Consider the following 23,589-nt stretch of genomic DNA (forward strand, 5'->3'; position numbering starts at 1 on the left):
ATATGTTCCCTTTTTTCTTCTCTTCACTGCCACTCTCTTTTGTCCTTCTTTCTTTCTCTCTTTTTATAATCATTCTATTTCTTTCCTTATATCTCTCCTTTGTCTTTTTACTCTCACTTTCCTCCCTTCCTCTATCATATTCTCCCCTCTGTTTTTTCCTTTCTCTCTTTCACCTCTCCCTACTCCTCCTATGCACTTCGTCATCCACCACCACCGCTTCCCACTATCTCTCGTTTTCCTCCCACTCCTACAACACTCTCTACTCCCCCTCCTCGTCTTCTTTCTTCTTCCTTCCTCTATCATATTCTCCCCTCTTTGTTTTTCTGTCTCTCTTTCACCTCTTCCTACTCCTCCTATGCTTTTCGTCATCCTCCACCACCACCGCTTCTTACTCCGTCTCGTTCTTTTCCCACTCCTACTACACTCTTTCCTCCTCCTCCTCCTTCTTTCCTTCCACTTCGTCATCCACCTCCACCACCGCTTGCTACTCTCTCTCGTTCTCCTCCCACTCTACTACACTCTTTGCTCCTCCTCCTTCTTCATTCCTTCCCCTTCGCCATCCACTACCACCACCGCTTCCCACTCTCTCTCGTTCTCCTCCTCCTCCTTCCTTCCTTCCTTCCTCTTCGTCATCCACCACCACCACCACCTTCGCTTCCCACTCTCACTCGTTTTCCTCCCATTCCTTCCTTCTTCTTTCCTCCTCCTCCCTCCTTCCTTCTTCTTCTCCTCTCCCAGTCGCTCGCCGTCCGTCTTCCCACTCTCACTCGTTCTCCTCCCACTCTCCCACTGACACTCTCTCCTCTTCTCCCTCCTCCTTCCTTCCTTCTTCTTCTTCTTCTCCTCTCCCAGTCGCTCGCCGTCCGTCTTCCCAGGTAAGTCCCCCACAAAATGTCAATTTCTCTCTCTCCTCTTTTAAAACCAAAACCCCGACCTCGTGTCTTCTCCGCCATTCAACATCTTTTCACATTAACGAACTTTTCACTCTGTCACACATTTAAATAAACAAACACTTTCGACCCTCTCTCACTCTCTCTACTCACACCAATATATACATCTGTGTATACACACACAGGCCAGTATATACACACCAGTCACCATGTAGCTTTGTGTCTATACAAATACCATTCACATTGTGTATGCAGAAATAGGAAATTCACTATACACACACGTATGTATGTATATAGCATACATATAATACGTATATAAGATTTACAATGTATAAATGTGTGTGTGTATATAGGGTGAATGTATAATGGAATTCTTGTTTCTCTCACTGGGTGTATATAAATCTCTTCTATTCATGTGCACATTTTTTATGTCATATACAACACATGTATGTGTGTGAGTGTATATATAGCAAATTTATATATGTATACACGCACACATCTATGCTAAGAAACATGTATGAATAATTTACTTTATTATATTTTATAATAAATATACACACATCTCTTTTATCTTCTGTGTGTGTGTATATAATTTAGTCTAAATATATTTGTTTTTGTTCTGGAAACAATAGACTCAGCAAAACAACTAAACACCATGTATTTAATTTCGTCTGTTTAAATTTCGAGATCGAATCCAGCCAAGGCCGGTTTTATATGTTCTCCTTCCGGGGGTGATAAATAAATCACTGTACCCCCCCTCCCACTGGCACAATATTTGAAGGCATGGGCTGCTTTTGGAAATTATTCATGCTGTTGTTGTTACCTCGTCCAGAGACCTTACAATACCAGTAATACACGGTACATCACTCTCCCTCTCTCCCCCTTCAAAATATTTGATCTTTTCGGTTTGAACGGCAGTTTTTCAAGCGGTGTCATATTAAATTGTCACCCATAATTATGACCCTAGTATCGATCTATTGCATTTTAATCTGTTTTAGGGGTGGAGGTGGAGGGTATCTTTTTTTCTTCACAAATGTAAATAAACCCAATCTGTTTCTTAAACGAGGGACATATTCATACAGCACAGAATGTTTTCACCTCAATAGACGTCAGTGATTGGTTGAAATTGCAGAAATTGAAGAGAAAAAAACAAGAAATATGTTACAAACTACAGAATTTTCTCAAGAAAGCCAAGAGAAAATGATGTTTTATAAACACATTCTACCAGTATACGAAGTTTTAAATTTTTTAGTTACCTAGAAATTATATTAAAAACTGCCGTTCAAACTGAAAAGATCCTTTTACTGTACTCTACTCGAAACAAAGACTAGAACTCGGATTAATTAATGCCTGTCAATGAAACTCATATTATTACCTGCAGCTCACCTTAATTACTCGTAAAAAGTCTAAAATGTAGAAATCTGAGTTCTTTTTTCCAAAGTATGTGAGACATATCGCAAGTTTGAGGAGTCACCTGTCTCTCTAGATCTCTCTTTCAACTAACAGCTTATGGTGAATATGTGGGTCTGCTCTCTATGATAAATGCATGTGGGGGTGTATATATAGATATACACACACACCTTGTTTCAGTCCTTTGTGACCATGCTGGGGCACCACTTTGAATTTTTGTCGAACAAATCTACCCCCAGTACTTTTAAATCCTGGTACTTGTTTTATTGGTCTCTTTTGCCGAACCGTTAATTTACAGGGATGTAAACACACCAACATTGGTTGTCAAGCAGTGGTGTGGGACAGACACAAAGGCACGTGGCCGAGTTCCTTTCAAGTGTTGGTCCTCACAGAAGCAGTGACCAAGACCTTTGGCATTCTGTCATGCTTGAGAAGAAGAGCCATCAAACTGAGAAAAATCCAGGTCCCGATACAGGTGGAACACAAATGACACATAAAAGCCCCCATTACGCTCTCAGAGTGGTTGGTGTTAGGAAGGGCATCCAGTCGTAGAAACACTGCCAAATCAGACTGGAGTCTGGTGCGGCTTCCCAGCCCTGGTCAAACTGTCCAACCCATGCTGGCATGGACAACGGATGTTAAATGATGATGATATAGTCACAGGAGTCTGATACAGGCTTCTGCCTAGCCGGTTCCTGTCAAACCGTTCCATCCATGCCAGCATGGAAGGCAGACATTAAGCAATGATGATGATACGATGGGCTTCTTTCAGTTTCTATCAACCAAATCCATTCACAAGACTTTGATCAGCTTGAGGTTATAGTAGAAGACACTTGCCCAAGGTTCCACACAGTGGGACTGAAACCGGAACCATGTTTGGAAAGCAAACTTCTTACTACATAGTCTCTCTCTCTCTCTACATATATATATATATAGAGAGAGAGAGGGAGAGAGAGACGGTGGGTGGGTTGTATATTCATCCATTGTATCTGTTGTATTTGTGATACATCATCATCGTTTAGCGTCTGCTTTCCATGCTAGCATGGGTTGGACTTTAATATTATTTCCATGGGCCAGGCAGAATTTGTCAAGGTGGATTTCTCAAGGCCTGATACCTTTCCTGTTGCCAAACTTCACCTGTTTCCAAGTAAGTTAATATTTCCCGGTGACCTGGACATAGTTTTGTAGAAGGCTGAGAACAAAGGACACTGCTTCTCCGACAGTGACATAACATCATGATCAGGAGACACACACACACACACACACACGTCTTTATGTATAAAGACACACATGTTAGTCATAGAGTTCTGATTGGCTTGGTGTGATAGTGAAAAACATTGGCCCAAGGGGTTGGGAAGCCGACTGTCTACATACATCTTCTTTTTATCTACCCAGTGTGGGTGTGTATGGTTTTTCATAGAATTTTGTATACACACAAATACGTGTGTGTGTGTGTATATATATATTCTTTTTGCAGTGTTATTTCTTTTTCCAAGGCAGTGCACCAGCATGGCCATGGTCCAGTGACCGAAACAAGTAAAAGAGATATCCATTGTCTGTCTTGGATATATCTATAACAAGTAAACAGGAGAATCATTTTATGATATCTTGATTTGGCAGAAATAGCAGCCAAATCTCCTTCAAACTGCTCCTGCCGTCTTAAGGGAAAGACAATTCCCTAAAAGATGGTCATGGTTGAAATGTCTTTGATGATGGGTTTGCTCAATATCTAATCCACAGACTTAACACTGAAAATACCTGAACCATAAAATTCCTACACTTACCATTTTCTAAGAACCATCAGCATCAGCAAAGCTCCATTCCTTGTATTTCATTTATACAAAAAACATTCAACTCCACCTTAAGACACAATACAAAATCTTGGTCAACCAATTGTCAGGCTACCAAATTTGTGTAAAGTACAACAAAACTGGCAGCTTCCCAAATGGAGTACCACACCAAGCATTCATCCTCTCACCAACATCAGTGGTTTTCAACCATTTTTTACCTGTGAACCTCTCTGATTCCTGTTTTACTCAGCTGGACTCTCATAGCCATCATCGTCATCATCATTTAACGTCTGCTTTCCATGCTGGCATGGGTTGGACAGTTTGACTGAGGACTGGCAAGCCAGGAGGCTGCACCAGGCTCCAATCTGATCTGGCAGAGTTTCTACAGCTGGATGCCCTTCATAACACCATCCAATGTGTAAAACAAAAATCCTATTTATATAATTCAATATTATTAGGAATTGTATCAGAAACTGTTTAAATATTGTTTATTGTAGAAGTAAGACCAATTTACTGCTCATAAGTTTTAACAACAGAATCTTTTATGGACCCTGGTTGAGGCCCACTGATTTATCTCTACATCATCTCAGAACAAATACACAGACTGTTACCCTGAGGACATTAGATTTCCAAACACTAATACATCATTACTCCAACCCTTTTTCAACTACTTGGAAGAAACTTGGTTCCCTACAAAAGACACCGACCAAATGTACTGTCTTCCTTCTAAACAACAACAGTAACAGATAACATGAGATGCAGCCATCACACAGGAGACAATAATACTCGGTGTTATATACAACACTTCCATAGCGTTCACACAGAAGATTGTAAAGAAAGTAAAACACTGCTCCAAAATAGTCTCTGTCTGGTGCTGTCTCAGTATTGCTCCAGTGTGTCTCCCACAGGCAAGGTCTCTCTGTTACCCCACTTGTGATTCCATGGTGGCTTTTGTGTATCCATCATTTAAACTAGAACAGTGTAAAATGTTTATACCTACACCTTTATTGTATATCAAAGCAGGCCTTTTCTTTGCTAAGTTTACCTTGAGGTCTTTTGATTCTAGGTTGAACTTCCATACCTGGAATCACCTTTCTAATTCTCCTATTCATTCAGTTGTAAGTAGATTATCAACGTCTAGGGGTTCCCATGGACAACCAAATTTGAACTCCTTTGTGATGGCCTGTAGGACTGTGATAAACAGAAGAGGGCTGAATGTTGATGGTTGCCTACTTTATTCTAAATTTGCTGCTAATCTCTTTGTTTACTCCTTTTATTTACTGCATCTTTGTGCATAGCTTGTACAGCTCTCACAAGCTATTCCTTTATACCTAGTTTCTGTTAGTGACCACCAGATTACTAAGCGTAGCATCTTGTCAAAGGCCTTCCCCACATCAACAAATACCAGGAACAGTTGTTTACTTTCACCCAAGTACTTCTTTTGCTGTTACCTTACTTGGATGATTGCATCTGTGGTACCCCTTCCAAGCATGAAGTTGAATTCTTCTTCATCTAAGCCAACTCTATTCCCGATCAAATGTGCAATGACCTACTCCTTGACCTTCAAAACGTGGCCCAACAATTTGATGCTTCTAATTTCTTCTCTTTAAAGCATTTTCTTTGTCCTTGTAGCCATTTACAATGGTACTGCTATGCTTGTCATTGAATATCAAATCACATATTATTTGTTTCACTATTTATATCCTGTCTTACCAGATATTTTGAGCATTTCTGCTATTATCCCTGATGGGCCAGAAGCTTTCCCTACTGGCACACACTTAATTCTCTGTCTGTCATACTGCTGTCAACTTGAATTGCTTGTCCCTCTGAGGGGTGAACATCAGCTGGCCCCTCTTTATCCCATTAATTCTCCCCATTCAACAGCCCCTTTCATAGCAGCACTTGCAGCTTTGTTTCTTCTCATCAACCAAATATGTCCCTCATCGTTTCAGATATTTTTGGCTGGCTCAGCAGTTTCTTTTACCCTGGGCACATTTGTAGTAGGAGAGATGGTTGTTCAGAAAGTATAGAAGCCAGAACAAGAATGGGTTTGGAGAAGTTGAGGAAGCTATTCTTTCTACTTTCAAAAGATTATTTCCTTGAGTTAAGAGTAGATTGTTTGACACTTGTGTGATACTGCATGATAAGCAAGACATGGGCCTTAAATGCTGAAGACCTGTGAAGGCTAAAATGAAATGGAACAAGCATGCTCCAAATAATGTGTAATGTTAATACCAGAACACAAATAAGCTGGGAGAAAAACCAGGTAAAAGAGGAATCAGGTGCACTGTACAAACTCGTCCAGCTCCTGTTGCAGCCACCCCCAGATGTTCCTTTCCTCCCTTTTGATTCCTTATCTTCCCTCTCTGCATCACCCAAGCACCACCTCCCCCACCAATTCCAGTTATCTCTTACCCACTCTAGACACATCTACCTCACCTTTATCTCAAGGAATGTACACAACTCCTTGCATTCTCTCACATCCTCTCCCAGATGCTGGTCAGGCTCCTCCTTTTGCTGTCAGTGCCAATTCATGTCTCTCGCTTCCAAACCACATCTCTTCAATTATTTACCAGCAGTCTGACTACAGACTCTGCCATCTCACCAACTGAGCACACACACACACTACAAACATTATACAAGCCCCTGCACACACACACACACATTATACACTTTAGAGATTACACATACCCACACACTAACACTACTGCATACACATAGTGCAAAACTTGTAAAGTCCCCTTGGTCTCACCACCACCACCACCACCCAACTGATGTCTCCTCCATCTCAGTTGCATCTCCAACTATAAACTTCACTTTATTCCCATTGTGAGCAAATGACACCTTTTCCCTCCTGCACACATCATATGCACCCCTTAGTTCTTCCCATGTCCCCTAACTCTCAACTAAGCATTACACCTGTCACTCTCAACTGTTTGGACCCCAACAGCCATTTGATGTTTAAAAAAATTCCTGTAACATTTTTACAATTAATATGATTAGGAATTTTATGCAATAAGAAAGTTATTAAAATATTTTTCTGTATTGTGGAAGTTTAACCAATTTATTGCACACAAACCTTAACAACAACGATTCTATATGGACCGCCAGCAGTCATATGAACCCTGATGGAGACCCATGGCATTACATGTACAACAGATCAGACTCATTTCTCGCTAACCCTTACAAATCTTCCACACTTAATATTCAATATCTTATACCTATGTAAGTTAAAATTATTTCTAATATAGGATAAAATTTTCAAAAAATTTTGTCAATGGCCAGCATATTAAAAATACCTTTTACGGTGAAAATTTTATAGAAATTCCTGTCAGTTTGCTTTGAAATGCATGCTTTTAGTGATGAAACCTATTTCTCCGTATATTTGGCATAAGAATTTTTTTCTTTTGCCCTTATTTATAAGTTGTTTATAATTTTCACCTTAAAAGGTATTTTTTTAATATGATGGCCACTGATAAAGTTTTTTGAAAATTTTATCCTCTATTAGATGTAAATTTAATACCATTCACTTTCAGACTGTCTCTTACACTATGAGAATTTTCAGTCTGATCGCACATGTCTTGAGGTGTGCTGCAAAATTTCTATTTGGATGTATTTGAGGTACTTAAATGTACACATGGCTTTGCATATTCTTGTTGCATGTGTGCAAGTATTTCATTTATTTCTCAATGTATTTACCGCTGATGGCAAGAAAATTCTTTATGAATTAACTCAGAAATTGGACCGAGTCGGTGATAACAGAATTTTTTAGAAATTTCTGTCAGCATGCAATTATATGTGGTTATTGACAATTTAAAGTTTATTTCTCAGCATATTTGGTATGAGAATTTTTTTCTTCTGCCCTTATTTATGAGTTAACCTTATGCATAGAATACATCATATATGCCTCATTTCCCCTCCTAAACTTAAGTTCAAATCCTAACATGGTCAGCTTTCTTTCCCTTCTTTCCGGGCTCACATCTGTTGTAATCACTACAGACCTCTATCAACTTTCTGTATCTTCTCAACTGTATGGATCTAGTCCCCTCCTCTGCACACCAGGAATTATGTAACGGCTGCAAATAGATGTTTAATTTCCCTGTCATTAACCTTCCGTTAACTCATTAGACATGTCATTAGACAACTTTGTTACCTCATTACAACACATTAAACCTTGCTCATAAATGTTTGTTTTTTTTTTATCTGTTTTTGTTTTCAATCTGATTTCAGAAGATTTATTCCAGCCTCTGTTTGGTAACTATGGCAACTAACGGTATCTTCTTTCTTTCCAGGTATCTGTTGCCATTTCTTCAGTTGTGTAAACTGTGAAGATGGTGAAGCAAGAGACGGTTTCCATGATAAACAACAACTGAATCTTTCTCCAAGATTTGTTTGGATGTTGAAATTAGTCTGGGCTTCATCACTTGTTGGATTCAACAGCCATCCAGTTTCCTAACCCTTCTTCAACTTTAATAGTACTGCTGCTACCCCTAGTCCTGCTTCCTTCCCTCAAGGATCCCCTTCTGCCCATCAGTCCCCTCTGAAGCAGCCTCACGCCCGCCTGTCGCCATGTTCCCTATCCAGCCAATGTATATCACCAACCAGTACAACTATGACCTCACCGGTGGCATCGGGGTCGGGCAGCCGGTCTACCCAAACACCATCAACTTGAAAAACTCTTCAATATCTCACGATCGCTGCAACTCTGCTTCCGGCACTGACGGTGGTGGTAACGGTGGCAGCGGTGGTGGTGGTGGTGGTAGTAGTGGTGGTAACAGTGGTGGAGGAGGTGGTGGTGGTAGTGGAGACAAACCATTCAAGTGTGATGTCTGCAGGAAATCCTTCTCCAGAAAAGCTAACCTCAACAACCATGAGCATGCCGCTGCTGTTGCAGCTTCCACTGCAAATTCCAGCAGCGTGTCTGCAGTTGGGGAGAAACACTTCAGCTGTTCCTTCTGCTCCAAGACTTTTTCCCAAAAGGTAAACTATTTGACATGACCTCTGACCCTGCTGGGTCGTTTTATTGAAAACTATTTCTTTATTGATTTTGTTGATCTTTTGTTTTGGTATAGGTGTAAACTTTGAGTGTGGGTTAATGAAATATATAATGTTGCCCCAGTTGTGGGTTAATGAAATATGTAATGTTACCCCAGTTGTAGGTTAATGAAATATGTAATGTTACCCTAGTTGTGGGTTAATGAAATATGTAATGTTACCCTAGTTGTAGGTTAATGAAATATGTAATGTTACCCTAGTTGTGGGTTAATGAAATATGTAATGTTACCCTAGTTGTGGGTTATGAAATATGTAATGTTACCCCAGTTGTGGGTTAATGAATATATAATGTTACCCCAGTTGTGGGTTAATGAAATATGTAATGTTACCCTAGTTGTGGGTTAATGAAATATGTAATGTTACCCCAGTTGTGGGTAATGAAATATGTAATGTTACCCCAGTTGTGGGTTAATGAAATATGTAATGTTACCTAGTTGTGGGTTAATGAAATATGTAATGTTACCCCAGTTGTGGTTAATGAAATATGTAATGTTACCCTAGTTGTGGGTTAATGAAATATGTAATGTTACCCTAGTTGTGGGTTAATGAAATATGTATGTTACCCCAGTTGTGGGTTATGAAATATGTAATGTTACCCCAGTTGTGGGTTAATGAAATATGTAATGTTACCCCAGTTGTGGGTTAATGAAATATGTAATGTTACCCTAGTTGTGGGTTAATGAAATATGTAATGTTACCCTAGTTGTGGGTTAATGAAATATGTAATGTTATCCCAGTTGTGGGCAATGAAATATGTAATGTTACCCCAGTTGTGGGTTAATGAAATATGTAATGTTACCCTAGTTGTGGGTTAATGAAATATGTAATGTTACCCCAGTTGTAGGTTAATGAAATATGTAATGTTACCCTAGTTGTGGGTTAATGAAATATGTAATGTTACCCCAGTTGTGGGTTAATGAAATATGTAATGTTACCCTAGTTGTGGGTTAATGAAATATGTAATGTTACCCCAGTTGTGGGTTAATGAAATATGTAATGTTACCCTAGTTGTGGGTTAATGAAATATGTAATGTTACCCTAGTTGTGGGTTAATGAAATATGTAATGTTACCCCAGTTGTGGGTTAATGAAATATGTAATGTTACCCCAGTTGTGGGTTAATGAAATATGTAATGTTACCCCAGTTGTGGGTTAATGAAATATGTAATGTTACCCTAGTTGTGGGTTAATGAAATATGTAATGTTACCCCAGTTGTGGGTTAATGAAATATGTAATGTTACCCCAGTTGTGGGTTAATGAAATATGTAATGTTACCCCAGTTGTGGGTTAATGTATTGTTAATGTTTACCCCAACTGACAGAATCTCTACAGTATGGAACAACAATGCTTTGTGGCATTCAATTAAGGTCCTTTATGTTCTCACTTGAAATCCTGTTGAGATCAACTTTGTCTTTTGTCTTTCCAGAATTGATACCAGTCATGTATTAGGGTCAGCATAACCAGCCATACCCCCCACCTCTTAAATTTATGGCCTTGTGTCAGACAAATCAATATTTTGTCATCACTTACGAGAATTGCAAGTGATGAATAAAATATGCCTTGTCTCTATAATTGTTTATCTTGTTTCTCTCATTAGGCTGTGGCCATACTGGGGCACAGCCTTGAAGAACTTTTAGTCAAACGAATTGATCCCAGTACTTGTTTTTTGTTTTTTCAAAACTTGGTACTTAGGGACAATGAACACACCGATGCTGGTTGTCAAGCGATCATAGAGGACAGGCACAAAGACAAACACATCTATCTCTATGTGCCAGTGGCACGTAAAAAGCACCCACTACACACTTGGTGTGGTTGGCATTAGGAAGGGCATCCAGCTGTAGAAACAATGCCAGATCTGACTGGAGCTCGGTGCAGCCACTGGCTGTCCAGACCCAGGTTGGCCCGTTCAACCCATGCCAGCATTGGAAACGGATGTTGAATGATGATTACACACGACAGGCTTTCCTCAGTTTCCATTTACTAAATCCATTCACAAAGCTTTGGTTGGTCCAGGGCTATAGTAGAAGACACTTGCCCAAGGTGGAACTGAACCCAGGACCATGTGTTTGGGAAGCAAACTTCTTACCACACAGCCATACTTGTAACTATATTGATATTCTGAGTTTAAATCTCATCAAGTTCATTTGTCTGAAGTTGATAAAATTAGGGTTGGGTTTAGGGTTGTAGATTCCCACATTGTTTAAGCCTTTATCATTTAAACCAGCCACATCCAAGGTCCAAATATTATCCCTGTTTTATGCTCCAGCTGGCCAGCTCTGGCCTCACACCTCAACCTTCCAGTGTCATTCTAAAAGTTATTTAATCTCATCATCCAAATTTCAAAGATAATGCAGGATTAATTCTATGCAATGGGAATAAATAAACATTATATTTAACTGGGTAATCTGAATGTTTAAAAGGTTAATACTAAAATTCCGAAGCAGAATGTTGGCTAGCATCCCCCTCCCCTCCCCCAACAAACCCTCCCCCTCATAAAGACAGTAAAATGTGTCTTGTAATTTATGATTGGTTTCTTCTTGTAGGTGTTTGTCCGCAATCATGAACTGACCCACACTGGTGTGAGGCCTCACCAGTGCCCTGTATGTCCAAAAGCATTTGCTCAAAAGGTCCACCTGAAAGTCCACTCTCGAATTCATTCGGGAGAAAAGCCTTATCATTGCACTTACTGTTCGAAAGCGTTTTCACAGCGAGACCACCTCACCAACCACGAACGGGTCCACACGGGCGAGAGACCATTCCGATGTTCCTTCTGTTGCAAAGCCTTCTCTCAGCGATCCCACCTGCGTAATCACCTCAGGACACATACAGGTAAGACTGTTTACTGTAGTTAAGTAGTGGGGACACAGTGAAGCTGCTAACATAGCTGTGTAGTTACTGAGGTTTATTCTGTCACCATATGGTTATGGGTTCAATCCTGAGGCACTGCACATTGAGGCAAGTCTCTTCTACCCATAGCCTCATATTTGGCCGATGATAACAATTGTGCAGCAACCTGGTGTGTCATCATCATCATTGTTTAACATCCATTTTCCATACTAGCGTGGGTTGTGTGTCATCATCATCATCGTTTAGCGTCCGCTTTCCATGCTGGCATGGGTTGGACGGTTCAACTGGGGTCTGGGAAGCCAGAAGGCTGCATCAGGCCCAGTCTGATCTGGCAGTGTTTCTACAGCTGGATGCCCTTCCTAACGCCAATCACTCCATGAGTATAGTGGGTGCTTTTTACGTGCCACCTGCACAGGTGCCAGGCGAGGCTGGCAAACGGCCACGATCGGATGGTGCTTTTTACGTGCCACCGGCACAGAAGCCAGTCAGGTCGGGACTGGCAACGGCCACATTTGGATGGTTCTCTTATGTGCCACGTTTATAAATATATACATAAATAAATAAAACGTCCCCTTTGCCATGCTTTCATTGATGTGGATTTTCTATAGCTGGATGCCTTTCCTGTCACCAATCTTCACCTGTTTCCAAGCAAAGGAATCCCACATCTATGGTGATGCTTCTTTATAAGTATTGTGTGGTATAAAGGAATCCCCCACCACACACACACACACACAGTCTGTCTAGCAAGCCTGCTCATAAAGCTTTGGAGAGTTGACCCTTGGCTAAGCCAGGGGTCAACTCCACATCTATGATCAATATTTGATGTGGAAGTGTTAATGAGGAGACTGCCCACACAATGTGTCATGTCTTTTGCTGTGTAGTTTCAGGTCAACCTTGATGCAACAAACTTACAAAATAAGATATTCCAGCCATGACCATCCTCCTTTTTCTTTTCTTTTTTTTTTTGTAACTAAGATCACAGTTAAACTGTCCTTCCATTTTTAAAGACAGTAGGGTGTGATTTGGTTGTTATTTCTAGCAGTTTGAGAGCCTCTTTATAAGGATCTGTATGTCCAGATTCTGTACTGGACTAATTAATGAGTATGTCAAAGTAGGTTGTTAGTTGCTCTGATTTTTACTAATATTATTACTATTGCTGCTGCTGTTGGTGATGGGGGTGGTTCTTTTCTTCTCTTTCTCCTCCTTTTTCTCCTCTTCTCTTTCTTCTCTTCTCTTTCTCCGCCTCCTTCTCTTTCTTCTCCTCCTCTGCCTCCTTCTCTTCTCATACTCCTCCTCCTTCTCATCATCAGCTTTTTCCACCTTCTTCTTCTCTTCTTCTTCTTCAGATAGTTTCTGTTCTGGTTCTTTACAGTCTGAGTTGAAATATCACTGAGGTCATTTTCACCTTTCACCCTTTCCAGATTTTGTTCAGGCACCTGTGGCTTTTGTGGGGTTTTCCACGAGGACCTTAAACTGCCTCCCCGATTGTTCAATTTTTATTGTTGTTACATTGTGTAAGCACGAAAACCCGTTGCATTATCCTGTTTTTGTCTTTTATGTTGTTATATGTCATTTAATGTTTTGTATGTGAGCCCTTGTGGCTAATAAAGGCATAAATTATTATTATTATTATTAAGGTGGCAAGCTGGCAGAATTGTTACATTCTGAGTTCAAACTCCACTGAGGTCAACCTTGTTTTTTATCCTCTCGGGGGTTGATAAATAAGTACCAGCTCCCTCCCACCAAAATTTTAGGCCTTGTGCCTGCAGCAGAAAGGATTATTGTTAAAGTAGCAAGGATGTGGAATTGTTGTTGCTTAGCAGCATTTCGTCCATCTTTGCATTCTGAGTTCAAATTCCACAAAAGGCGGCTTTATCTTTCATCATCCTTTCGGGGTCAATAAATAAGTTACCAGTTTTGCTAATTTTTCAAGCCTTGTGTCTATAATAGAAAAGATTGTTATTCATGTTGTTGTTTATGTATTTATTGAATATTTGTTGTTTTTATTGCAGGAGAGCGTCCTTACAATTGCTTCTCGTGTGACAAGACATTTGCCCAAAAGGCTCATTTGACCATTCATCAACGCACACACTCTGGAGAGAAACCTTTCAACTGTGGCGTATGTGGCAAAAGTTTCCCTCAAAGGGTCCACATGCAGAAACATGAACGCAGTCACAGCAGCGAAGAACTGATGCGTGCCGGTGTCACACTTCACGTACCAACTGTCCGGCAGCAGCAGCAACAACCACCTCCTTTGTCCCCTTCCCCTCCTTGTTCAGGGCCAAATTCCTCATCTCCTCTTATGACAAGCTGCAATTGCAACTGTACCTGCAACCTGCTCATGTGCACGCAATGCTCCCCAAATGCATCGCCGTCACCAATCCCCATTGCATCTCCATGCAACATGCAAATGAATCAGAGATTGACGACAATTTCTTCCGCATCCATTGCAACAATCTGTCCCCGACAGATGTCCGGCCGGTCGGCGTGCGTCACCCCAACACCTCCGCTCTCTCAGGGCAATCTCTCTCAACAGTCAAACTATTGCACGGCTCGCAGTTACCCTGGCAACTCCACCAAGTGGAGCAACAACAACAACAATAGTAATGTCGCCATGTGTTTACCTTCCTCTTCATGTGGCAAAAACATGAAACAAAACATGCATCAAAGAAGTTGAGACTCTCCGAATGAGCCCACCCCACCCACGCCCCTGTCCATCTCTTCCTCAGGGGAAACAGTTCAAGTCTTGTAGTTTACCTTCTGTTTATGGAGTTTGATTACTCATTCTGCATTGAATACATTAGTAACCGTTGGCCCCAGCTGCCAGTGTCACTCATCTCTCTCTCTCTCTCTCTCTCCCTCTCTGTTGTTGGGTCTTCTGTGTTGGTCATGGATCACATCTCTCTCCCTCTCTCTCTCTCCCCAACACACTCGCCTGGTCATCAGATGTCCCAAGCTATACACATTCATTATGTAAACATAAACACACACACACACACACACACATCAGTGCAATATAACCCAGTGTATTGGTCAAGTGTCCTCTTTCTACCCTCCATCCCCATACACCCCCTCCTATTTGGGGAATGGGTGGTCATCATACATGGACAGAGACTTGTGGTAAGCACAGATGGGCTTGAATTCTGTGGCCTGAGGCTGTGTGGTGGCCACCACCCTTGGCTGGTGGTATGCTGCAGTAGCCAATGGGGAATGTAATGTTATGAGTGCAAACGCTCCACTTTTGACCAGGTATGGAGTTGTGTATTAAATGGTGATAGATAGTCCAGTCCTGTTACAGTAATTAGCAATTATAGTAATTAACTATTACCTTAAATGTTTCTCTGTAGCCAGATAGCTTTGTCTAAATGTTTGAATAGCATCATCTCCACCATTGTCTTCTTAGCTTCCACACACCTCTCGATACTACTACTTCTGCGTTGATCAAGCAGGGCCAAGATCAAAGACACTCCAATCATGACTACCTTTGATACTTTGTATACCAGTGAGTACACTGTATTTGTTAAGATGGTTGGATATATTTGAGGGACTTTAACTGTTATTTCTAGCAGATGTAGAAGCTCACATAGAGGTTCCCTTATCTACTTGATAATGGTTCTTGCATCTCGCATCAATTCTGTCCACAATCTATGAATTTCCTTTGTAAATCAGAGGCGCTGGAGTTCATGTCTCATCTCTGTCACTGTACATACGAGTGAGATTGTTACTTGGATAATACAGCAGTTTGCCCTAGGTTGACAGTTTACACCTACAGAAGGTGTCCCCTTGGGTTTACAGGAACGACTACTATCCACTCCATTGTCTCTGTTGTAGGGCTACCACCAGGATCTAGTTGTGGGTCTCCCTCTCAGCTTCAACATACTCTCTTTACTGACAGAACACTGTCTGTACTTGACCAAGGGCAGTTACACTGACCACACTGCTTATACTCGGCCAAGGCGCTGTAACTAGCTCAGGTTACTCAGAGATAAATTGGTACTACGTGTACTAATCACTAATTAATTACTGGTGAGTTTTCTATAAAGGACTTTCAGTTTTCAGTAATTTGAGAAGACGAAAGGGACATTACTCGGTATACAATTATCTCCTCTTGAGTGATTTCCGAACGTTCTAATTGTATCACGACCCTCGACCTTCTACCGAAACTGATCGCTACAGCTGCTGCTGTATGTTGCCTGAAGGGATCAGCCTACCATTAACATTGTTATTGTTTAACCACAGGTCAGCCCTGCTGGTCCAAAGACGTTTCATTGTGACCATCCTGACATTATGCAGTCTATCCTCTTTGAAAGACAACAGGGTGGTATTTTGTTTGCTATTTTTGAAGACCAAGGGACCGTGTTCTGGCTCTGTCAATGGTAATTCCAGATTCCTGATTTCACCGATTATATAAAGTGGTCAGTTATGAATACCTGAATTATGGGTTCACGTCACATTGACACCACTTCACTACTGGGGCTTGAATGGTAATATTTTACTGGAGACTGGGAATGAATCGTGGATGACATCTCCCTTCTAAAACATATTAAGAAAGCATTAATTGGGAACACTGCCATGTATGTATGTGTGTGTATATGTATGATATATAGGTCAATGTTTACGACATGCTCTGATGCTTGCTCAAAGTGTTTCGCAAGGATGTGTGTGTGTGTGTAAGCATGGTATGGCCAAATGGTTGAGAAGTTTGCATCACAACCTTGATGTCTTGGGTTCAATCTTAGTGTGTGGCATCTTGGGCAAAAGTTATTTTCCGTTACCTCAACGTTGACCGATACTGTATGAGTGAAACTGGATCAATGGAAAAAGCATCGAAGCACATCAGGTGGGGTTGTACTTTGTGATTCAAAAGACACAGCCTTGTTACAATGTCACAATGATTCTGCTCTGAGAATTCCATTAAGGAAACGGCTTTGATCTGAGGAATATTCAGCAACTTACATTTTAATCTGTTGGTCAAACAATAGAGATCCAGCAGAAAAGGTCAATATTTATGGTACTTTTTGCTATGGCCTTTCTGTATTTAGGTCCTAATAGTTTTAGGGAGTTGCTTTCTTCATTTTAAACTGACACAAAAATTTGGACCGTCTGTTGGTTCCCACCAGAGTATTTTTCTGTATCATCACAGTGGGAAGAGACACCCAACCTGACAAAGTCTATTGTATTTTGGCCCCATCAAAGACAACATATGGAATCATTATATATTTAATTAATTAAACTAGATGATATGGACCAGTGTTTGTCTCAATGATCTAGTCGTCAGGAATGTTAGCTGTGATAAACTAGCATTCTATCCAGGAGGAGAGCCTGTGTCTGCTTCCACTTGACACTAATGAATGCAGAATAATGTAGCAACTTTCTGTGTCACTAAAACATCCCTGTTTTTGTCATAACATTTGTTTCATTTTCAAGTTAAAGGGACATTTTTTTTGTTTGGATCAAAGTTTAGAAGATGCCTGTTCAACATGTAACCAACAGGGTTGATTCTCTTTTAAGGAATACATTGAACTGTTTTATACCAAAACCTACAACCCTGGTCCTCTTCTGTGGAATCTAAACAAAGCCAATATCTTCTTTCCTTCACATTCTTCCCAACATCACTTTTTCTTGCTTTATCCAATTTCCTTCTGATGGCCCTTTCTCACCTGCATTTCCTATAGATATTCTTTGTTCCCTGATGCTCCTCCAATCATCATCAAGTGCCTTTATTCCAGCCAGCACAAAACACTGATTCCAGATTCAATTCTTCCTAAAACTAAACAATCTTTAAAACCAACCAAAACTTTGAAAACTTGCATCAATGACAAACTTTTCTATATTTTCATAATCTGCCCCCCCCCCCTCCACCTCCTCACATCTTTTTGTTATATTTTAATTTTATTTCTAAAACTCTTCAAGACTACAAAAAGACAACTAAATATAAATTTAACAAAAACAACAATAAACAAACATTATTTCTTGAATTATTCTTTTATTTTTAACACAATTTTCTGTTGTCAAAGAAAACTTCATCAACTGATGTGAAACATGGTGGGTAATTGAGTCAGGGAGTTTTGATTAATTACGTCTCTGGCTGTATTGATGAGGGATAAATAGATCAATGATTTTAATCTAACCAGGAAGACAACTGTGGATACCAATAAAAATATCAAAACGGAAAATAGTGACAGAATGATGAGAAAATTCCAAGAATTTGGGAGGGACTAAGATTTGTCTGGTGATAGTTCCAGGTAAGGTTTGATCTTGTCAGGCAGACAATGGAAACAGTTGTATCTGCTGAGTGTGAAATCACAGATTACTGTGGCTGTGTGGTAAGTAGCTTGCTAACCAACCACATGGTTCCGGGTTCAGTCCCACTGCGTGGCATCTTGGGCAAGTGTCTTCTACTATAGCTCCGGGCCAACCAAAACCTTGTGAGTGGATTTGGTAGATAGAAACTGTAAGAAGCCTGTCGTATATATATATGTGTTTGTCCCCCTAGCATTGCTTGACAACTGATGCTGGTGTGTTTACGTCCCCGTCACTTAGCAGTTCGGCAAAAGAGACCGATAAAATAAGTACTGGGCTTACAAAGAATAAGTCCCGGGGTCAATTTGCTCGATTAAAGGCGGTGCTGCAGCATGGCCGCAGTCAAATGACTGAAACAAGTAAAAGAGTAATGTAAAACAATAAGAGTATATTAGTGTATGTGTACAGTAATATCCATCAGTAGATTAATTGCTGATGGAGACTCCATATTTCGTTTTGCAACCATAAAAGACTTCCAAATATAGTAAGTCTTCATCGTGGCTGATGGCAGTACCACCTGGTTGGCATGTAAAAAGCACCATTTGAGCGTGGTCAATGCCAGTGCTGCCTGACTTGTTCCGTGCTGGTGGCATGTAAAAAGTACCATTCAAGTGTGATTGTTGCCAGTGCTAGCTGACTGGCTCCCGTGCTGCTGGCACATACTCTTGGAACTACCATTTCTTGAGTTATTATGAGGCCAAAAATCTGCTCTGGATGCTGGCCACGGAGTTCACTCTTCTAAAATCAGAGATGTTGGATTAAAGTTTTAGTATATTAACCAAAGACAGGTAATCCTTCGGTTAATGTGTGGGTAACTTACAGGGTCTTTAGCATTTTGCTAGGTGTAAAATGAGTGGGGTGGGGGTCAGTTATAACAGGTACATCTGTAATATACAAAATTGCTTTGGACTTGTTAATGGGCCCATATCTAGGTCTGCGGTGCCCAAGTTGTAATGGATACGTATAATTCTCCCAATATCACAATTTTGAAGATTTCCATGACTGCTTGTCTCTTCTAATACCAACCACTTTACAGAGTGTGGTGTGTGTATATATATATGTTGTGTACATACACAAATATGTGTGTGTGTGTGTATATATATATATAGGCACAGGAGTGGCTGTGTGGTAAGTAGCTTGCTTACCAACCACATGGTTATGGGTTCAGTCCCACTGCGTGGTACTTTTGGCAAGTGTCTTCTACTATAGTCTTGGGTCGACCAAAGCCTTGTGAGTGGATTTGGTAGACGGAAACTGAAAGAAGCTCGTATATACATATATGTCTGTTTGTCCCCCTAACATCGTTTGACAACCAATGCTGGCATGTTTACATCCCCATAACTTAACGGTTCAACAAAAGAAACCTATAGAATAAGTACTAGGCTTACAAAGAATAAGTCCTGGGGTCGATTTGCTCAACTAAAAGCAGAGCTCCAGCATGGCCGCAGTCAAACGACTGAAGCAAATAAAAGAATATATATAATCAATTGACAGCTGTAACAAAATGGCAAAAGGGGCCAAGAATCTCCTGCATGGCATGGATGGGCGTTTGGCTATGGTTTGTGTTACCAAACTTATATGTGTGTGTAATGATTATGCTCAGGTACACCCGTACACATAACCAGTTTCTTGAACTTTATGGTCTTATGCCCTAAAGTATTATTTTGAATGACCAGGAAACAGGAATAATGCAATTGTCTTCATTAAGTTAGAGTTGTGTCTGACGTACGAAACATTGCACTCAATCCTGACTGTTTGTGCAACATCTTGAAAGCCCTTTAAATATGCTGAGCTGAACTAAATATGCTTCTACTATAGCCTCGGGCTTTGGTCGGCCTGAGGCTATAGTAGAAGACACTTGCCCAAGGTGCCATGCAGTGGGACTGAACCCATAACCATATGGTTGGCAAGCAAGTTACTTACCACAGTCACTCCTGCACCTATATATATATACACGTACATATTTGTGTCATGACTGACCATCGGATAGCACCTAGAAAGTTACCCTCCCAGGCACAGTCCGGGCAAGATTGTTTATGGAAGACCAGCAGTCACCCATGCATATTGGCCTCCCCTTTCCACGCCACCAGTGCTATCTAAGGGAAAGGCAAAGGGGCTGATACAGCTTGGCACCTGTGACATCGCAACACATTTCTACAGCTGAGTGAACTGGAGCAACGTGAAATAAAGTGTCTTGCTCAAGAACACAACATGCAGCCTGGTCAGGGATTCGAACTCTCAACCTTGCGATTGTAAGCTCGACGCTCTAACCACTGAGCCATGCGCCTTCACAATACACATGCACAGAAACATACCAGTTATTCTGTTGCTTATATTATCAATGTTACCCAATACATTTACATCTGCCTTATCAAATGAATTAGACATGTGCAAACACTCCCCCCCACTTGGCCTGTGTTTGCGTCAATCTTTTCGCATGATAGCAGTCCCCAACTATCATCGTACTCTTCCTTTCAAGTACATGGCTTCAGAGCAACCAGAATCAATGTCAGCACAATGAAAGGTAGGACTGGTGAGATTATTGAAATGCTAGAGAGGAGGTGTGTGAATTTGTGCTGTGTGCAAGAGATTTGATGAAGGGGAACCTCAGCTGGATTCCTCATGGGTAAATAACATAGATACAAATTTTGTGGAGTAAACAGCGACAGCGTGGATGGTTTGGCAGGCAAATGGGTAAATGAAGTAACTGAGTGAGTTAGAGCCTGTGAAAAGATAGTTCAACTGTAACTAGTCTTGGATAAAAGATTGCACATATAACATGGCAGTCTTGGTTTAGGACGAATGTTACTGTAACTTAGCCCCAGCAGACATCATCTCCAGCTGGCTATATGACACGATCTACATCCTTATATTTTTGAACAAGGGAATCTAGCACCCCCACTCGATGTCTCCTGGGGCTAAATTACAGCAACATTTGTCCTAAACCAGGACTGCCATGTTATGTCGGCAAACAATCTTTACTCCAAAGTACTGTTGCTGATAATAATTTTCTAGTCTTGGCATTTTCCTCTGCCTATGCTCCACAGACTGGGCTGGCAGATGATCTGAAGGACCAGTTTTATTACGTATTTTTACACACTACCTTGATAATGAATGTCCGTGACTTTATTATCATGGCTGGTTACTTCAATGGACATATTGGACAACACTACAATAAATCTCATGGTGTCCATGGAAGTTATTTGGCTCTTGAGATGAAGAAAGAACACGGCTGCTGGAGTTTTGTGATGCAAATGACTTGATCTGCAACACTAAACTCAAGGAACTAAGCAACCACCTGATCTATGAATCGAGCAAGCAGGCCAGATTGGCTGTTCTCATCAGAAAATGGAATGGACAGATGCTTGTAAATGCAAAATCTTTCCTAGCAAAGAAGTCCAACATAGCTTAGTCATTTGTGACTTCCGACTAAAGGCTAGAAGGATTCAGAACAAACCAGTTTGGAAAAAGCAGATATAGAAATGCAAATGGGAAGAAATTTTAGAGAAATTCTAATTGAAATGTCTGACAAGGAATGTGAGTTGGGAACATATGGCTTAGAGGTTAACTGGAAGTTCTTGAGGACAAAATACTGAAGGTTACAGGCTAAATCTGTGGCTGGTGCAAAGTGCTAATTAGACCAAGGGTGATGTGGTGGTGGAACAGTGTGGTAGACAGAGTAATGAAGGCAAAACGAAAACTGGAAAAATGGTGGCAGCAGAAAATTATATGAAGTAGCCAGAAGCTGGTCAACAAGGCTTACATAGCATCGGGAGAAGCAGGAAGATGGAAATTTGCCAACATTTTACAGTATGAGGCGTTCTGGATTGCAAGACACTATATCAGAGGGAATCCAGTTGTTGTAATAAGTGTGTGCAGATGGATAACTGAACATTTACAGTAATGAGTCTGAAGAGAGAAAGATGGTCTTCCCAAGAAAGGGCCCAACCATTGAAGTTGAGAGCAGTGTGAGAGATAAAGTGATTAAAGGTCTGGGGGCAGGGAAAGCCCCTGCTCCATTAGGTGTTACCCACAACATGATTAAATGTCCAGCAGAATAAGATATGGACTGGTCACCAGAGTAGTTAACCAGCATGTTATGGGAAAGTGTCACGGCCAGTGACTGGTACAGGCAGCATTCTAATCACCAGTTAGAAGGTAAAGGAGATACATTGAGGGAATTTCAGAAACCTCAGATTGCTGGACCAGGTCAGGAAAGGTACAAAGAAAGTCATCATCATCATCATTTAACATCTATCTTCCATGCTGGCATGAGTTGGACGGTTTGACAGGAGCTGGCAAGGCTGGAGGGCTGGACCAGAGGACAGATGATGTGCGTGAGGGGCAGGGGATATGGCCATAAAGGACCTGCCTGAATGTATGGATGACAGCCTAATTAATTAATTAGGGTAGATGAGATGTAGTTTGGTTTTGTGTTAGGGAGGAGTACTATGGATGCTGCCAGTTTGCTCCAGTCAAGCCTTTCCCTCCACATCTCTTCCTAACATCCATCCCTCCATCACTCTTCTAACTATGAGACTCTTCAGTTACTGTTACCATTTGAGTGTAGGGTCAGTACATATTCCCTTGTGGCAGTGGTGGTGGTGGTGAGCCTTACCATTCACTGAAACTGAGTCCATCAACCAATGCCATGTTTATCCTTGTACAATGGATCAACCAACGCATTCCATTCCCCTCCTTCTCTCCTCCTCTTCATCTGCATCACTCATTACACACCTGCACACCTTTCACATTCAATGACCATGTGTCTCCCTACCATCCAGACGTTACAGGACACACGGACACACACACACATGTAGATGGCAGTATTTTTACTGTTGAACCGCAGTGTAATCCGAGAGAGACACGGACCGACAGACAGACAGACTGTTCAACCCTAGGTCAGTCGTGATGGAGTAGAACTATAATCGAATGTTCTACAGCCTTGACAAGCCAATTCTTTCATACATCATTGTCCAATGTGGTCTTCCTTTTGTCAAATGCTTGTGAGTAATTTGAGAAAGATTTCACTTCTATTACTAGCAAATTATGCAGCTGCATGGAGGTTCCCTTGCTGGTAAAACTGGTTAACGAGGGGAAATTGCTCGTTCATAGTTGATACCTTGATGTGACCACTTGAGCTGCTAGAAATAGATGTCAAATCTACCCCAAATCAATTTCCACTGTTTAAAAACTGAAGGATGCAGGATAGTACAGTCTAAGGTGAACTATATCTGAACAGATGGAACAGTCATGGCTGGAATAGTTTTGATTATCGGTCAACTTGGATCAGA

The 23,589-nt window shown here is 41.0% G+C and overlaps 1 protein-coding gene across 1 annotated transcript; it reads left to right on the forward strand.

Annotated features, from left to right (window-relative positions):
• The first annotated feature begins 719 nt into the window (after nt 1–719).
• LOC115218940 (zinc finger protein 697) lies at nt 720–17,915 on the forward strand. Its single transcript, XM_029788962.2, has 4 exons — nt 720–875; nt 8,383–9,070; nt 11,689–11,974; nt 14,005–17,915. Exons 2-4 carry the CDS (start codon nt 8,660–8,662, stop codon nt 14,667–14,669), a joined length of 1,362 nt encoding a protein of 453 aa, XP_029644822.1. The 5' UTR covers nt 720–875; nt 8,383–8,659; the 3' UTR covers nt 14,670–17,915.
• The last annotated feature ends 5,674 nt before the right edge of the window (nt 17,916–23,589 follow it).

This window comes from Octopus sinensis, linkage group LG14 (assembly GCF_006345805.1).
Source record: "Octopus sinensis linkage group LG14, ASM634580v1, whole genome shotgun sequence".
In the NCBI taxonomy this organism is placed as follows: Eukaryota; Metazoa; Mollusca; class Cephalopoda; order Octopoda; family Octopodidae; genus Octopus; species Octopus sinensis.